The sequence below is a fragment of the Xenopus tropicalis genome, chromosome 3 (genome assembly GCF_000004195.4).
Source record: "Xenopus tropicalis strain Nigerian chromosome 3, UCB_Xtro_10.0, whole genome shotgun sequence".
Classification (NCBI taxonomy): domain Eukaryota; kingdom Metazoa; phylum Chordata; class Amphibia; order Anura; family Pipidae; genus Xenopus; species Xenopus tropicalis.
In genome coordinates, this window is record NC_030679.2 from 148,399,734 (window position 1) to 148,418,268 (window position 18,535).

At 53.2% G+C, this 18,535-nt stretch overlaps 2 protein-coding genes across 3 annotated transcripts; both read right to left on the bottom strand.

The window, feature by feature from the left end:
• Positions 1 to 1,322: 1,322 nt before the first annotated feature.
• On the bottom strand, positions 1,323 to 8,355 carry psmb6 (proteasome subunit beta 6). Of its 2 annotated transcripts, XM_031897788.1 has the most exons (7): positions 8,129 to 8,355; positions 7,770 to 8,077; positions 4,328 to 4,395; positions 3,225 to 3,356; positions 2,246 to 2,375; positions 2,030 to 2,174; positions 1,323 to 1,537 (listed from the first exon to the last, which is right to left on the bottom strand). In XM_031897788.1, exons 2-7 carry the CDS (start codon positions 7,866 to 7,868, stop codon positions 1,410 to 1,412), a joined length of 702 nt encoding a protein of 233 aa, XP_031753648.1. In that variant the 5' UTR covers positions 7,869 to 8,077; positions 8,129 to 8,355; the 3' UTR covers positions 1,323 to 1,409. The 2 variants fall into 2 exon arrangements, with proteins under 2 accessions (XP_031753648.1, NP_989151.1); NM_203820.1 differs by lacking the exon at positions 8,129 to 8,355 and having other exon boundaries at positions 1,326 to 1,537; positions 7,770 to 7,906.
• Positions 8,356 to 9,993: 1,638 nt separating this feature from the next.
• dnajc18 (DnaJ heat shock protein family (Hsp40) member C18) lies at positions 9,994 to 15,344 on the bottom strand. The gene is given in 2 exon segments (NM_001102878.1): positions 9,994 to 12,037; positions 14,634 to 15,344. Coding segments are annotated over 2 exon segments (1,452 nt in total). The 5' UTR covers positions 15,093 to 15,344; the 3' UTR covers positions 9,994 to 11,044.
• Positions 15,345 to 18,535: the final 3,191 nt, after the last annotated feature.

Sequence of the window (18,535 nt, forward strand, 5' to 3'; positions counted from 1 at the left end):
CCCTCAGTGACTGCTAATATCCTTATCATTTACAGTAGGGGGTACAGTATCCCTTATAACAGTGCTGTCCAACTTCTGTTGTACCGAGGGCCAGAATTTTTCTGACCTACGTGGTGGAGGGCCGATAATAGAAGCCAGTTTTGACCACTCCCCTTTTTGAAACCGCACCCACTTGAAACCACACCCATGTTATCACATGACCATACCCATATTAATGGTTGTAGTACTCTGCCTGCCCTACCCTGCCTGTGTATGCCATACTCTGCCTTCCCTAACCTGCCTGTGTGTGCCATACTCTGCCTTCCCTACCCTGCCTGTGTGCCATACTTTCACTGTGTGTGCCATTCTTGGCTGGTTTGTGCCATACTTGGCCTGTGTGTGCCATACTCTGCCTGCCCTACCCTGCCTGTGTGTGCCATACTCTGCCTACCCTACCCTGCCTGCGTGTGCCATACTTTCACTGTGTTTGCCATTCTTGGCTGGTTTGTGCCATACTTGGCCTGTGTGTGACATACTCTGCCTGTGTGTGCCATACTCTGCCTGCCCTATGCTGCCTGTGTGTGCCATACTCTGCCTGCCCTATGCTGCCTGTGTGTGCCATACTCTGCGTATGGCACACACAGGCAGCCTACAGTGACACAATATGGCACTGCTCCTACAGTCTGCACAATAACTATATATTAAAAAACGTTTTAATTGCAGTACCACCTCAGTATATGTTCTTTTTGTAGTATGCAGGGATTATTTGTGGGTTTCTACTGCTCCTGAGGTGTGAACAGGGGAACAATGTGAGTGATTACAGCCTGAGCCTGAGGTGTGAACACTGCAGGGGGTGAACAATGCAGAGATTAAAAGGTGTGAACAACACAGGGGATTACATGTTTAAACAATACAGCCTGATTACAGCCTGAATCTGAGGTGAGAACCATGCAGGGGGGCAGTTAATCTCAGTACTGATACCATTTAATGCTTACACAAGAGTAAGCCATCAAAGCAGCCAGACAGGTGGGGGGCCACACAGAGGGGGGTCGCGGGCCGCCAGTTGGACAGCACTGCCTTATAATACATGAGTGATACTCAGAGTTCCCTGTATAACTCAGCCTGCAGCCTTGTGCCTTTATATGGGGGGCACAGAACCCTTCAGTGACTGCTAATATCCTTATCATTTACAGTAGGGGGTACATTATCCCTTATAATACATGAGTGATACTCAGAGTTCCCTGTATAACTCAGCCTGCAGCCTTGTGCCTTTATATGGGCACAGAACCCCTCAGTGACTGCCAATATCCTTATCATTTACAGTAGGGGGTAGAGACAATGGGTCAGCGGGTCGGTACCAGCCTTTATTCATTAACACATGACTGAATAACAAAAGAGCAGAGGGGGCAAAAGACAAGAACTGGGAACCTTCAGGACGAGGGGAAGCGGGGCAGCTCGTTGCCCAGGATGACCTGACGCTCCACTCCTCCCTCAGTGATGGCGGCGAGTCGGATCACCCCCCCGCTGGAGCCGTCTCTCTCCATGGCAAGGGCGAGTGCTGGGGAGAAAGTGTAGATATAAAAAGGGTTAAACCTCCAGATAAACAAAAGCAGCTCTGAGCTGGACGGCGGGTCCAAGTAGGCCCCTCCCCCCAGCACTGAGCTTGCAAGGCAGATCCATATAAGCCCCTCCCCCCAGCACTGAGCTTGCAAGGCAGATCCATATAAGCCCCTCCCCCCAGCACTGAGCTTGCAAGGCAGATCCATGTAAGCCCCTCCCCCTAGCTCTGAGTTTGCAAGGCAGACCCATATAAGCCCCTCCCCCAGCACTGAGCTTGCAAGGCAGATCCATATAAGCCCCTCCCCCCAGCACTGAGCTTGCAAGGCAGATCCATGTAAGCCCCTCCCCCTAGCTCTGAGTTTGCAAGGCAGACCCATATAAGCCCCTCCCCCAGCACTGAGTTTGCAAGGCAGACCCATATAAGCCCCTCCCCCCAGCGCTGAGCTTGCAAGGCAGATCCATATAAGCCCCTCCCCCCGTGCTGACTCACCATTGGCTGTGAATTTCAGACACTCCTCCTTTGTCATGCCTGAGCGGTACGTGGAATCTACGAAGCCGTAAATGTAGGAGCTGCCGGAGCCCCCGATGGAGAACGGCTGGTGGACCATCATCCCTCCCATGGGCACCGTGTAGACCTGTGGGGGGCGTAAATATTATACCCGGGGTACAGCGGGGAGACCACCAAGTGCCCCAGGGTGCCACCTACCTGCCCGCCCTTCCTCTTGTCCCAGCCGGCCACTATGATCCCGGCCATCAGATCCTCCCGGTACCGGTAACACATCTCCTTGAACAGGTTGGCGGCCGTATGGACCAGGGGGAGCCCGTCCAGCTCGATACTGCCAGGGGGGGGCAAAAACACATGAGGGCACTGAGCCTGGGGGGTGCTAAAGCCTGCAGGGGGGCAGGGCATTCCTACCCGGCGGGGGGCAGTGTGGGGCAGGGCATTCCTACCCGGCGGGGGGGCAGGGCATTCCTACCCGGCGGGGGGGCAGGGCATTCCTACCCGGCGGGGGGGCAGGGCATTCCTACCCGGCGGGGGGGCAGGGCATTCCTACCCGGCGGGGGGGCAGGGCATTCCTACCCGGCGGGGGGGCAGCGCATTCCTACCCGGCGGGGGGCAGTGTGGGGCAGCGCATTCCTACCCGGCGGGGGCAGTGTGGGGCAGGGCATTCCTACCCGGCGGGGGGCAGTGTGGGGCAGGGCATTCCTACCCGGCGGGGGGCAGTGTGGGCAGGGCATTCCTACCCGGCGGGGGGGGCAGGGCATTCCTACCCGGCGGGGGGGCAGGCATTCCTACCCGGCGGGGGGGCAGCGCATTCCTACCCGGCGGGGGGGCAGCGCATTCCTACCCGGCGGGGGGGGGCAGCGCATTCCTACCCGGCGGGGGGGGCAGCGCATTCCTACCCGGCGGGGGGGGCAGCGCATTCCTACCCGGCGGGGGGGGCAGCGCATTCCTACCCGGCGGGGGGGCAGCGGCATTCCTACCCGGCGGGGGGGCAGCGCATTCCTACCCGGCGGGGGGGGCAGCGCATTCCTACCCGGCGGGGGGGGCAGCGCATTCCTACCCGGCGGGGGGGGCAGCGCATTCCTACCGGCGGGGGGGGCAGCGCATTCCTACCCGGCGGGGGGGCAGTGTGGGGCAGTGTATTCCTACCCAGTGGGGGGGGGAGCTGGGCATGACTTACCTGTGGAAGCCCAGTTGGTAGGTTACGGCATCAGCGATGGCCTGGGTGTCGGCGGCGGAACCGGAGCGGCAGCAGAAGATCCGATCATGCACAGGAGTCAGTTTGTCAGTCACTCGGTTAGCGATGTAGGCCCTGCGGGGGGCGAGAGAGAGCACTTACCCCCAGCGCCAACCCCCAACCCAGCCTGCCCTCCCGGCTCTCCCATACCCACTGCCAATGCTGCCAGCTTATCTATCCTTATACCCCCCAGCCTGCCCTCCTTCCCCCCCCGGCTCTCCCATACCCACTGCCAATGCTGCCAGCTTATCTATCCTTATACCCCCCAGCCTGCCCTCCTGCCCCCCCAGATCTCCCATACCCACTGCCAATGCTGCCAGCTTATCTATCCTTATACCCCCCAGCCTGCCCTCCTGCCCCCCCAGATCTCCCATACCCACTGCCAATGCTGCCAGCTTATCTATCCTTATACCCCCCAGCCTGCCCTCCTGCCCCCCACCCGGCTCTCCCATACCCACTGCCCATACTGCCAGCTTATCTATCCTTATACCCCCCAGCCTGCCCTCCTTCCCCCCCCAGATCTCCCATACCCACTGCCAATGCTGCCAGCTTATCTATCCTTATACCCCCCAGCCTGCCCTCCTGCCCCCCCAGATCTCCCATACCCACTGCCAATGCTGCCAGCTTATCTATCCTTATACCCCCCAGCCTGCCCTCCTGCCCACCCGGCTCTCCCATACCCACTGCCAATGCTGCCAGCTTATCTATCCTTATACCCCCCAGCCTGCCCTCCTGCCCCCCACCCGGCTCTCCCATACCCACTGCCAATGCTGCCAGCTTATGTATCCTTATACCCCCCAGCCTGCCCTCCTTCCCCCCCCAGATCTCCCATACCCACTGCCCATACTGCCAGCTTAGCTATCCCTGTAACAGCGCCACATACTGGGGACCCCCAGTACTTACATTTAGGGCACAGGGCAGTGCTGGGGGCAGTAAGTGAGGGCCAGTGGGAGGAGCATATTCGCTAGATACTCCCTAAAGGGGGGCTGAACCCAGTAAATACATAAAGAGCTGACTTGCAGATGCCCCGCCCCTTTCCCACTCACCCAGTTGTAGTCCTGGAGTCAGCGCCAATCACAACTCCCCCATCGAACTCTACCGCCATGATGGTCGTCTGCATGGGGAACAACGGTCAGGTTGGAGGTAACAAGCCCTATCTGCCCCTCTCACTATCAGCCTGGCACCCAGTGGGGCAATGAAAGAACTGACCCCCTAAAGGGGGCAGTTGGGGGAAACGCAAGATAGGGGGGCAGTTGGGGTAGGGAGACAGATGATAGGGGGGCAGTTGGGGTAGGGAGACAGATGATAGGGGGGCAGTTGGGGTAGGGAGACAGATGATAGGGGGGCAGTTGGGGTAGGGAGACAGATGATAGGGGGGCAGTTGGGGTAGGGAGACAGATGATAGGGGGGCAGTTGGGGTAGGGAGACAGATGATAGGGGGGCAGTTGGGGTAGGGAGACAGATGATAGGGGGGCAGTTGGGGTAGGGAGACAGATGATAGGGGGGCAGTTGGGGTAGGGGAGACAGATGATAGGGGGGCAGTTGGGGTAGGGAGACAGATGATAGGGGGGCAGTTGGGGTAGGGAGACAGATGATAGGGGGGCAGTTGGGGTAGGGAGACAGATGATAGGGGGGCAGTTGGGGTAGGGAGACAGATGATAGGGGGGCAGTTGGGGTAGGGAGACAGATGATAGGGGGGCAGTTGGGGTAGGGAGACAGATGATAGGGGGGCAGTTGGGGGGGAGACAGATGATAGGGGGGCAGTTGGGGGAGACAGATGATAGGGGCAGTGGGGGGACAGATATAGGGGGCAGTTGGGGGAGACAGATGATAGGGGGCAGTTGGGGGGAGACAGATGATAGGGGGGCAGTTGGGGGAGACAGATGATAGGGGGGCAGTTGGGGGGAGACAGATGATAGGGGGGGGGGCAGTTGGGGGGGGGAGACAGATGATAGGGGGGCAGTTGGGGGGAGACAGATGATAGGGGGCAGTTGGGGGGAGACAGATGATAGGGGGGCAGTTGGGGGGAGACAGATGATAGGGGGGCAGTTGGGGGAGACAGATGATAGGGGGGCAGTTGGGGGGAGACAGATGATAGGGGGGCAGTTGGGGGGAGACAGATGATAGGGGGGCAGTTGGGGGAGACAGATGATAGGGGGCAGTTGGGGGAGACAGATGATAGGGGGGCAGTTGGGGGAGACAGAAGATAGGGGGCAGTTGGGGGGAGACAGATGATAGGGGGCAGTTGGGGGAGACAGATGATAGGGGGGCAGTTGGGGGGAGACAGAAGATAGGGGGGCAGTTGGGGGGAGACAGAAGATAGGGGGGCAGTTGGGGGAGACAGAAGATAGGGGGGCAGTTGGGGGGAGACAGATGATAGGGGGGCAGTTGGGGGGAGACAGATGATAGGGGGGCAGTTGGGGGGAGACAGATGATAGGGGGGCAGTTGGGGGGAGACAGATGATAGGGGGGCAGTTGGGGGAGACAGAAGATAGGGGGGCAGTTGGGGGAGACAGAAGATAGGGGGCAGTTGGGGGGAGACAGATGATAGGGGGGCAGTTGGGGGGAGACAGATGATAGGGGGGCAGTTGGGGGGAGACAGATGATAGGGGGCAGTTGGGGGGAGACAGATGATAGGGGGGCAGTTGGGGGGAGACAGATGATAGGGGGGCAGTTGGGGGGAGACAGATGATAGGGGGGCAGTTGGGGGGAGACAGATGATAGGGGGGCAGTTGGGGGAGACAGATGATAGGGGGGCAGTTGGGGGGAGACAGATGATAGGGGGGCAGTTGGGGGAGACAGATGATAGGGGGGCAGTTGGGGAGACAGAAGATAGGGGGGCAGTTGGGGGAGACAGAAGATAGGGGGGCAGTGGGGGGAGACAGATGATAGGGGGGCAGTTGGGGGGAGACAGATGATAGGGGGGCAGTTGGGGGAGACAGATGATAGGGGGGCAGTTGGGGGAGACAGATGATAGGGGGGCAGTTGGGGGAGACAGAAGATAGGGGGCAGTTGGGGGGAGACAGATGATAGGGGGGCAGTTGGGGGAGACAGATGATAGGGGGCAGTTGGGGGAGACAGATGATAGGGGGGCAGTTGGGGGGAGACAGATGATAGGGGGGCAGTTGGGGGGAGACAGATGATAGGGGGGCAGTTGGGGGGAGACAGATGATAGGGGGGGCAGTTGGGGGGAGACAGATGATAGGGGGGCAGTTGGGGGGAGACAGATGATAGGGGGGCAGTTGGGGGAGACAGATGATAGGGGGCAGTTGGGGGAGACAGATGATAGGGGGGCAGTTGGGGGAGACAGATGATAGGGGGGCAGTTGGGGGGAGACAGAAGATAGGGGGCAGTTGGGGGAGACAGAAGATAGGGGGGCAGTTGGGGGAGACAGATGATAGGGGGGCAGTTGGGGGGAGACAGATGATAGGGGGGCAGTTGGGGGAGACAGATGATAGGGGGGCAGTTGGGGGAGACAGATGATAGGGGGGCAGTTGGGGGAGACAGATGATAGGGGGGCAGTTGGGGGGGAGACAGAAGATAGGGGGGCAGTTGGGGGGAGACAGATGATAGGGGGGCAGTTGGGGGAGACAGATGATAGGGGGGCAGTTGGGGGAGACAGATGATAGGGGGCAGTTGGGGGGAGACAGATGATAGGGGGGCAGTTGGGGGAGACAGATGATAGGGGGCAGTTGGGGGAGACAGATGATAGGGGGGCAGTTGGGGGGAGACAGATGATAGGGGGGCAGTTGGGGGAGACAGATGATAGGGGGGCAGTTGGGGGAGACAGATGATAGGGGGGCAGTTGGGGGAGACAGAAGATAGGGGGGCAGTTGGGGGGAGACAGATGATAGGGGGCAGTTGGGGGAGACAGATGATAGGGGGCAGTTGGGGGGAGACAGATGATAGGGGGGCAGTTTGGGGGAGACAGATGATAGGGGGGCAGTTGGGGGGAGACAGATGATAGGGGGCAGTTGGGGGGAGACAGAAGATAGGGGGCAGTTGGGGGAGACAGATGATAGGGGGGCAGTTGGGGGAGGACAGATGATAGGGGGCAGTTGGGGGAGACAGAAGATAGGGGGGCAGTTGGGGGAGACAGAAGATAGGGGGGCAGTTGGGGAGACAGAAGATAGGGGGGCAGTTGGGGGGAGACAGATGATAGGGGGGCAGTTGGGGGAGACAGAAGATAGGGGGCAGTTGGGGAGACAGAAGATAGGGGGGCAGTTGGGGGAGACAGATGATAGGGGGGCAGTTGGGGGAGACAGAAGATAGGGGGGCAGTTGGGGGAGACAGAAGATAGGGGGGCAGTTTGGAGACACAGTTAATAGGAGGGGGTCAGGTACATATTGGGGTACATATTGGGGTGCCTGTATCCCATGATGCTATTGTGCTGTATCACCATGGAGCCGGGAAGTCCCAGCAGCCCCACAGATACAGCCCGGATTCCCCTCACACCCCCCGGCCCCCTGCGGCCCAACAGTAACTCACCCCGGTGCTGACTTCCCGCCCCATCCAGTCCATATCTCCGGGAGGAGCCGCGCTGAGCGGAGCGGCAGCCGCAGCCTGTAAGAGTTTCATGGCAGCCATGATTCAGGGATCCTCAAATACCGAGAGATCTGGCTCTGTCTGTCGCCTGGGAATTGCGTCACAGTGCCGCCGCCGGGGTGGGGAAAGATGGCTGCGTGATCTAGGAATGAAGTTGGTGTACCAAGATGGCGGATCTTGCCGCTTGCTCAATGACAGACCTGGCTGGGTGTACCAAGATGGCGGATCTTGCCGCTTGCTCAATGACAGACCTGGCTGGGTGTACCAAGATGGCGGATCTTGCCGCTTGCTCAATGACAGACCTGGCTGGCTGTACCAAGATGGCGGCTTGTTAGCGTGTGGGGGCGGGGCAGGAGCTTTTGTCCGTCTGGTTACAGCTCAGTGCACAGTATTATAGCGGCTACTGCACTACAACTCCCAGCGTCCTCCATAATCTTTTAAAATATGTTTTATTTAATTCAGTTTGAAGAGGAACGCCGGCTTCCGAATCAATATGTGTTAAAGCGCCCCACACAGCCCAGTGTAACCCTGTGTAGCCCAGTTTAGCCCAGTTATCCGTAGGGCTGTCTGTGTCACAACTGCCTGTCTGGGTTTTCCATTTGGAAAAGTGGGCGGGATTCTCGAAGATTGACAGGGCCATCGGCCAATCGCCGTCACAGCCCCATTCCCGCCTTGTGTTTCTATAGGTTCATCGCAACGTTCGCTGCTCTTCCATTCAGTGTGGCTGACAGATGCCCCTAGGTGCCCAGAGCAGTATTGCAGGGGATGCTGGGAAGTGTAGTTCTGTTTATTTTTCCTAGGATTTTCCTGAGAAAACTCACAGATAAATCACTGCGTCTGTGGAAATCACCCCCTTTTTGTGGGATTATACAATATATATATATATATACATAGTGGTTCTTATATTATATTATTAAAAAAGATATAAAATTCAGATGATGTTTTAGGTCAAATTCATATCAAAATATAGAAAATGATAAAGGTTTCACACCTTGCAGGCACCACTATATATATATACACACACACACAGGTATGGGATCCATTATCCAGAACCCATTATCTAGAAAGTTCCAAATTACGGCAAGGCCGTCTCCCATAGACTCCATACTGATGAATAATTGAGATTTTTACAAAATGGTTTCCTTTATCTCTCTTATCCAGAATGTTCAGGACCTGGGGTTTTCCGGATAAGGGGTCTTTCTGTAATTTGGATCTCCTACCTTAAGTCTATTTAACCATTAAATAAACCCAATAGGGCTGTTCTGCCCCCAATAAGGGGTAATTATATCTTAGTTGGGATCAAGTACAGGTACTGTTTTATTATTACAGAGAAAAGGGAATCATTTAACCATGAAATAAACCCAATAGGGCTGTTCTGCCCCAATAAGGGGTAATTATATCTTAGTTGGGATCAAGTACAGGTACTGTTTTATTATTACAGAGAAAAGGGAATCATTTAACCATTAAATAAACCCAATAGGGCTGTTCTGCCCCAATAAGGGGTAATTATATCTTAGTTGGGATCAAGTACAGGTACTGTTTTATTTTACAGAGAAAAGGGAATCATTTAACCATGAAATAAACCCAATAGGGCTGTTCTGCCCCAATAAGGGGTAATTATATCTTAGTTGGGATCAAGTACAGGTACTGTTTTATTATTACAGAGAAAAGGGAATCATTTAACCATGAAATAAACCCAATAGGGCTGTTCTGCCCCAATAAGGGGTAATTATATCTTAGTTGGGATCAAGTACAGGTACTGTTTTATTATTACAGAGAAAAGGGAATCATTTAACCATTAAATAAACCCAATAGGGCTGTTCTGCCCCAATAAGGGGTAATTATATCTTAGTTGGGATCAAGTACAGGTACTGTTTTATTATTACAGAGAAAAGGGAATGAGTTTTAGAAACTAGAATTATTAGCTTATAATGGAGTCTATGGGAGATAGCCTTCCCATAATTCAGATGTTTCTGGATAATGGGTTTCTGGATAACTGTACCTTGCCCCTTTAATACATCAAATGCTAATGTATGACTCAGATCCATAAACATTAAAGTAAAATGGGGTGCCATAAAGCAAGCTGACATTGCTGCGACATCAGTTCGGTTCCATTTAGCCGACGGCGCTGGATCTCCGGGATCATGTGACATAACAACAGGACCGGTTTGGTGAATCAATAATGGTTTATGGCACCAGTTTAATAAATAAACTGCATTTTTATAACACAGATTTTTCACCCTAAATACACAAAATAAATATTAACAAAGCCAATTGCTCAACCTGGCATTTAAGCCCCGCCCTAAGCCGGCAGTGGGAACATTTTTTTTTTCATTTTTGGGGTTGATATCCCCTTTAAAAATGACTCTTCCCAACTAGACAGGAAGGTGGAATCTGGCCTCCACAGGAAGAGATCGGTGCCAAGAAAAATATCGCCCCCCTTTGGCCATTGGTAAATAAAATTCAGAGCACTGTTGGTGCCATAACGAACATTGGCCGAACTACAACTCTCAACGGATACTTGTTTGGGCTGAGTACCCTTTTATAAATAATATATTAATGTGTTTTATGGGACTGAGAGGTTCAGTCATAATGGTTGTCCCACCTGGGGCTGCCAATTTTTGGACAAACTACCCCCATCATACCCGGCTGGGAAGTGCCACCATCTTTTATTTCCCAGATAGGTTCTAGCTCGGTTCTAGCAAATCCTGGGGTACAGTGCCACCCTCGTACCCCACACCCTGGATCCCAGGAACATCTGGGAGATGAAGATGATGGCAGTGCAGGGCTTCCCAACCAATTACTGGGGGCCAGTGCATTTTTTATATATCTAAAAGAGGTTCCTCAGCCTTGGGGCAGAAGCATTTAGGCTCAATGGGGGGCACTTAATAAACTGGCACCCCAAGTGATTGTATCTCCCTTAGGGAACCAATATTTCAGTCTTAAATGGAAAGGTCTTGGCACTCTACAAAGAGAAAGTTCTCTTGGGAAGGGACATTTGGCCACCAGTGAGTTGAAGGCTCCATAGAAAGGACCTGCTGGAGCCCATGGGATGCTGGAAGGGTTTACACAAGTAAAAAGTTTCGGGCAACAACTAATCTTGTAAAATCCATGTAAGGTTTATTTTTTTTTTCTTGTCCAAAGGTCTCCTTGCAAATAGAACCTAGCAACCATGTTCTCCCATAGTCAACTGTCCCTACACCCCAGTCTGAAGGGCCTCATCCTGGTTTTCTCTGTTTTATGAGATTGACTAGCTTTTGGCAGTTCTCCAGCTTGAGGCTTTCCGCCTTCTCTCTTAGTCTCTCATCTCTGTACAGTCTGGCCAGATTGGTCAAGTCCGACTTCTGCTGCTTCTCCTTCCAGCATTCGGCCTGCGCGTGCTCCACGTACTCTTTCTCCACCGTCCTTTCCAGCTCCTCAAGGGCTTTGCCTTGGTAACGGCTTCCGAAATCCTGCCGGACAAAGTAGATTATGCCTAGGGTCTGCGTTTCCCTTGAGACGGTCAGGCCTGAGGAAGACCGAGGGTGCAGGCTGTAGCCTGGGGTGGTAGCGGTCAGCTGGGCCACCACAGAGATCACCACCAAGAGAAGAACTGGCAGAACTTGGATGAATGCAGAATAAGCGTTCTTTTGGCGCGCAGCATTGGAGTCATCTTCTTCCTGTCTCCGAGTCCATCTTGCTTCTTGCCGTCCTAATTCTTCTCTCCACCTTGACCTTCTGTTGTCCTGTGCTTTTGCATCCCGCCACTTCGGCCTTCCCTTTCCTCCATCGTTTCTCTTTTCCTCGTTCACTTTAGATTGCCTCCCATCTTGCTTCGCATTTTTGCTCCATCTTCCCTTTCCACTTTCAGGCTTTTTTTCCCTTTCCCACCATTTTGGCATGGGTCCTCCACCTTGCCTCTCCTCGCTCCATTTCCTTTCTCTCCCACGATCTTGTCTCGTGTCCTCTCCCTGCCGCCATTGCTGCCGGCCATCTTCCTCCTCCTCTTCCTCCCACCTTTGCCCCCTGTCTCCCTGCCGCCTGTTTGTAGACCTGGGCTGCTGATATTGCTGGCTGAAGGCGTACCCTGGGAAGTGGCCCTTGAAAAACAGGTCAAAGAGGTCCTCTGTGGTGAGGTCTGGCTGGGACACCACTCGCGCCTTGGCTTGGGCATCGTCGTAGCTCTTCCTCTGCGCTGGGTCGCTCAGGACAGAGAAGGCTTTCCCAATGGCCTGGAGAATCAATAGGGACAATGATTAAACCAAAAGCATCAGATACAAACACAAGTCCCTCTCCAGATATCTGCTAAAACCCTCTACTAGATGTATCCTATTAAGAATGTTCCTTGGCCACGAGGACCTTGTGCCATGTGAGCGGCCCACTCGCGCCTCTGCCAGGACCTTAATAAGCTCTGATCATTGCACGGCGTGTACCTTCCGCACCTTTAGCTGCCAGAAGTGACACGGAGAGGAACAGCTGTGGCCCGGCAGAGACAGTCTGACCTTTGAGGGAACTGCAGAGAGTCAATTTCCAAAATGATGCAAGGTCAGTGTATTCCTGCTCAGTAGGGATCATCCTCCGTTCCCTGATACACTCGCGGCGGGGCTGCTAAATTGCTGCCTGGCGCCTTATGAATTAGAGAAGTGTTAGTAAGCAGCTGGGGGTGCCAGTGAGTACCTGAACCTTAGAGCAGGGAGCCCCAACCTTTCTCGCTTGTGAGCCACGGTCAAATGTAGAAAGACTTGGGGAGCCACACAAGCACCATAAAAGTTCATGGAGGTGCCAAATAAGGACCATGATTTGCTCTTTGATAGCCTCTATGTAGACTATCTGTAGCCTCTATAGCAGTGATCCCCAACCAGTTTCTCCCCAACCCCTTGGATGTTGCTCCCAGTGGCCTCATTGAATTTTGAATTTTTGGCTTGGAGGCAAGTTTTGGTTGCATAGAACCCAGTGTAAAGCCAAACAGAGCCTTCTGTAGGCTTCCAGTCCAGATAGGGGCTACCAAATAGCTAATTATAGCTCCTCATGGGTATAAAAGGTTAGGGATCCCTATTCTATAGACTATCTGTAGTCTCTATGTAGACTATCTGTAGCCTCTATACAGTGATGTATGTATGTATGTATGTATAAATAAGGACCATGATTTGCTCTTTGGTAGCCTCTATGTAGACTATCTGTAGCCTCTATAGCAGTGATCCCCAACCCCTTGGATGTTGCTCCCAGTGGCCTCAGAGTAGGTGCCAATTTTTGAATTTCTGGCTTGGAGGCTAGTTTTGGAGGCATAAAACCCAGTGTAGAGCCAAACAGAGCCTTCTGTAGGCTTCCAGTCCAGATAGGGGCTACCAAATACCCAATTATAGCTCCTCAGGGGTATAAAAGGATGGGGATCCCTGCTCTATAGACTATCTGTAGCCTCTATGTAGACTATCAGCTTACTCAGGAGGCTCTGTTTGGTAGTACATCTTGTTTTTATTCAACAAAGCCAGGAATTCAAAAATAAGCCCCTGCTTTGGGGGAACTGGGAGCAACATCCAAGGGGTTGGTGAACAACATGTTGCTTGCGAGCTACTGGTTGGGGGGGGTCACTGCCTTATAGGGTTGAGCATATCAGTGGAGGCCACAAAGCCAAAGCCTGGTATGGATCAGACCAACCAACCCGTAGCATGTTGTTCAACTTGGTAGCCCCAGAGGAAGGCCCAGTAGCCATTGTTCTGTTCATCCAGGATGAGGGAAGGGAGAGGGACCTGTAGCTCCTGGTACTTCTACATCTGCCAATGCCCCTGTCACATGACAAGCAGGGCAAGATGAAATGTTCAGACTACGCAACTGTCATACACAACTGCCAATGGAACTGCTCCCCCCTCCTAGGTGTCAAAGATGCCCAAACTGCCCAACCACATCTGAACATGCATGGCTACCACTACTATGATTATTTAGGGGTAAGAGCATTAAGCAAAAGCTGGGAACCAAGCAACCAAGCAGTTTAACTCCAGACTAAAGGGGAACTTGACTATAAAAAGTCCACCAGAATAGAGTATTTCTCACCTTAACATTTTCTCCTGGCTGCAAACAACATACTCATGCTGACAGTCACTGGCAGAGTCCTCACTGCTCTTATTGGCTGATTCCATCACGTGTCAGCAGTATGCAGTGCCCACAGCATGGTTGGGTTGTTTGCAGCAGGGAAAAGGCTAGGTTGAGGAAGCATCACTCATAAACCATTTATATCTCCAAAACTATCGGGAAAAACATAAAAACCAGTTGGAGAAAAAAATTGTAATCCACGTCCACTACAATCTGGGTAGAAATTTATATTACTTCCCCTTTAATAAGAGAGAATACCAGGCTAATCCTAGAAGGCAAGATACCAGATTGGCTGGATGTACCACCATCTACATCATATTAAAGGTTCCTACATAATGTACAAGTTCTGGTTATTTCCCCAACCCATCGCATAGGGTTCCCGATTCACCCAATTTTGGGTCTGGGTGCTCTATAACCCCTGGGTTGGGGGTGGGGTCATTAGGTATTGGGGTACAGCTGGGGCGGATCAGGGAAATGACCATGCCCATCTCATTCTACTTGTCGACAGGGTCTACTTCCCAGGTGATTTGTGAAGTAATATTTGGGGGTTAAGGCTCTGCTATTGTTCTAGAATGGGGGCCCCATCGTTAGTGACGGTGGCCCTATGTGCCATGCAGCTCAAATGGACTAAATGGATAGTGTGAGTACCTAAGTATTGTGAAATACCCTCATACATACCCTCCATATACATGTTCCTCAATGTACATGCAACCCTACAGCCTCAGCTTCCCTGGTACTCACCTTGAAGGTCTCAGTAGCCCCCGGGGAGCTGTTCTTGTCAGGGTGGTACCTCAGGGCCAGTTTGAGGTAAGCCTTCCTCACCGTCTCCTCGTTGGCATCCTTGCTGACTCCTAGCAGAGAGTAGTAGTCATCTTCCTCCTCCTTTCTAGAATTCAGCCTCTCTTCTTCCTCTGCCTCTTCTTCTTCTTCCTCCTCCCAGGTTGGCTCGTCGCCGAAGCCAAAGTCATAGTGGTGGCCGCCCCAGTAATCCCTTTGTTCAAAATGGGGGTATCTCGGTTCGGAATGGCCATTTTGCGTCCGAAACCAAGCCTCGCGGATGCCGCTGATCAGCCGGGCAGCGGTTCGCGTTGGGTAGATGCTCTGCGCCTGGCTGAGATAGTTGAGAGCTTCTCTACTCTTCCCAAACAGGAGACACTCTCGGGCAATCTGGATGAGTTTTTCTGCCCGGTGTCGGTCCATCCTTGTCCCCGAGGAACGGACGGGCTGAGCTGGGCTTGAGAGACGCTAAGAGTTTGGACCAAAGGGGAGTCTGTAGTGTTGAAGCCCATGTACGAAGGTCCATCAACTCCAGTCTTGGTGGGATCTAGATGAGATTCACCCAATCTTTTAGTTTGATGGAAGCGTTGGACATGAACTCAGACAGTGAATAGAACATGGCATTTCCCATAGTAATAGCTCATAACTCAGTAGCCCAATAAGCCAACAGTCCAGAGGTCCCTTTTGTAGGGAAAATGGGTCAAAGTCTTACGTTCTATTTCCAGCCGTCCGATTTTCCATCCACCGCCGTGCAACCAGAATTCATACCGTGAACATAGGATAATATAGTAGCCACATTGCTGAATCCGGTAGTCACGGTATCGGGACCTTCAGAGCCAGATGCAGCAGCCATTTCAGGAGGCCACTAGCCCCGGCCAGTGTTACGTGGTATCCTGATCCACGTGTGCAGTCGGAATGCCCAGTGCGGTAGCCAGAGAGTTGGAATCAGTAGCCCGACCGCAGGATGAATGCAGATTTCAGTAGCCGTGCTGGGCAGGACAATGGATGGGCTAATCCCCGCAGCTCCCAGCTATGGGCTAGCAAGCAATTCTGTATCCCAGTAGCCTTTTCTGCTAGTCACAGCCAAGGCACTCAGCCTTCCTCCCCATTGTATCGAGTGTCAGTTCTCTCCTTACGCCTCCCAGCCCCCACCCGCCATAAAAAGCCAGCTCAGGGAATGCCTGACCCCGGAGGCGACAGACAGCAGCAGCTGATTCCCTGCCACTTCCTCCCAGGCCTGAGGCATGCTGGGAAATGTAGTTCGTGCAGCAGATAGAGCTTTCTGGGGCAGGACTAATGGGAATGTGATAGGGACCTTAGATTGTAAGCCCACTGGGGCAGGGACTGATGGGAATGTGATAGGGACCTTAGATTGTAAGCTCACTGGGGCAGGGACAGATGGGAATGGGATAGGGACCTTAGATTGTAAGCTCACTGGGGCAGGGACTGATGGGAATGGGATAGGGACCTTAGATTGTAAGCTCACTGGGGCAGGGACTAATGGGAATGTGATAGGGACCTTAGATTGTAAGCCCACTGGGGCAGGGACTGATGGGAATGTGATAGGGACCTTAGATTGTAAGCTCACTGGGGCAGGGACAGATGGGAATAGGATAGGGACCTTAGATTGTAAGCTCACTGGGGCAGGGACTGATGGGAATGGGATAGGGACCTTAGATTGTAAGCTCACTGGGACAGGGACTGATGGGAATGTGATAGGGACCTTAGATTGTAAGCTCATGGGGCAGGGACTGATGGGAATGTGATAGGGACCTTATATTGTAAGCTCACTTGGGCAGGGGCTGATGGGAATGGGATAGGGACCTTAGATTGTAAGCTCACTGGGGCAGGGGCTGATGGGAATGGGATAGGGACCTTAGATTGTAAGCTCACTGGGGCAGGGGCTGATGGGAATGTGATAGGGACCTTAGATTGTAAGCTCACTGGGGCAGGGGCTGATGGGAATAGGATAGGGACCTTAGATTGTAAGCTCACTGGGGCAGGGGCTGATGGGAATGGGATAGGGACCTTAGATTGTAAGCTCACTGGGGCAGGGACTGATGGGAATGGGATAGGGGCCTTAGATTGTAAGCTCACTGGGGCAGGGGCTGATGGGAATGGGATAGGGGCCTTAGATTGTAAGCTCACTGGGGCAGGGACTGATGGGAATGGGATAGGGGCCTTAGATTGTAAGCTCACTGGGGCAGGGACTGATGGGAATGGGATAGGGACCTTAGATTGTAAGCTCACTGGGGCAGGGGCTGATGGGAATGGGATAGGGGCCTTAGATTGTAAGCTCACTGGGGCAGGGGCTGATGGGAATGGGATAGGGACCTTAGATTGTAAGCTCACTGGGGCAGGGACTGATGGGAATGGGATAGGGACCTCACTGGGGCAGGGGCTGATGGGAATGTGATAGGGACCTTAGATTGTAAGCTCACTGGGGCAGGGGCTGATGGGAATGGGATAGGGACCTTAGATTGTAAGCTCACTGGGGCAGGGACTGACCCTGGAGGTGCCAGACAGCAGCAGCTGATTCCCTGCCACTTCCTCCAAGGCCTGAGGCATGCTGGGAAATGTAGTCCTTGCAGCAGATGGAGAAACCAGATGGAAATGACCGGCTGAATTGGAATAAAGGAAACCCTGCCCCCACCCTGCAGACTTGGTTCATTGCCCATATGCGCCTGAATTTAAAGGGGAAGTCAGGAAAACACACGACATCTGTATGAATTAATGGATTACTGCACAATCGCCTACAATTCCCAGCAGTCTCCCAAAGACTCGCCTGTCACAAGAATGCTGCGAAATGTAGTCCACTTTTACGTCTAAAGGGCTGAAGACGCTTCTCAGAAGAGCACATGTGGAGCATTTTAAAGGGGAAGTTTAACTCAAAAATAAATATTTTACAATGTAGATGAATATGGTATCTTAAGACATCATAATATGTCAGTTGAGGTTGCCTCCCTGGATTAAAGGGCAACTACCACGGGGACAGAAACTGATGAGAATGTGATAGGGACCTTAGATTGTAAGCTCACTGGGGCAGGGGCTGATGGGAATGGGATAGGGACCTTAGATTGTAAGCTCACTGGGGCAGGGACTGATGGGAATGTGATAGGGACCTTAGATTGTAAGCTCACTGGGGCAGGGGCTGATGGGAATGGGATAGGGGCCTTAGATTGTAAGCTCACTGGGGCAGGGGCTGATGGGAATGGGATAGGGACCTTAGATTGTAAGCTCACTGGGGCAGGGGCTGATGGGAATGGGATAGGGACCTTAGATTGTAAGCTCACTGGGGCAGGGGCTGATGGGAATGTGATAGGGACCTTAGATTGTAAGCTCACTGGGACAGAAACTGATGAGAATGTGATAGGGACCTTAGATTGTAAGCTCACTGGGGCAGGGACTGATGGGAATGTGATAGGGACCTTAGATTGTAAGCTCACTGGGACAGAAACTGATGAGAATGTGATAGGGACCTTAGATTGTAAGCTCACTGGGGCAGGGACTGATGGGAATGTGATAGGGACCTTAGATTGTAAGCTCACTGGGGCAGGGACTGATGGGAATGTGATAGGGACCTTAGATTGTAAGCTCACTGGGGCAGGGACTGATGGGAATGGGATAGGGACCTTAGATTGTAAGCTCACTGGGGCAGGGACTGATGGGAATGTGATAGGGACCTTAGATTGTAAGCTCACTGGGGCAGGGACTGATGGGAATGGGATAGGGACCTTAGATTGTAAGCTCACTAGGGCAGGGACTGATGGGAATGTGATAGGGACCTTAGATTGTAAGCTCACTGGGGCAGGGACTGATGGGAATGGGATAGGAACCTTAGATTGTAAGCTCACTGGGGCAGGGGC

What these genes read in the sequence shown, in the direction of transcription:
- psmb6 (XM_031897788.1), bottom strand. Translation starts at nt 7,868, where the DNA reads ATGGCTGCCATGAAACTCTTACAGGCTGCGGCTGCCGCTCCGCTCAGC. An exon ending in GGCGGGAAGTCAGCACCGGG is followed by an intron (nt 4,396 to 7,769) that starts GTGAGTTACTGT and finishes TTCCCCATGCAG; the next exon opens with ACGACCATCATGGCGGTAGA. An exon ending in TACCAACTGGGCTTCCACAG is followed by an intron (nt 2,376 to 3,224) that starts GTAAGTCATGCC and finishes CCCCCCTGGCAG; the next exon opens with TATCGAGCTGGACGGGCTCC.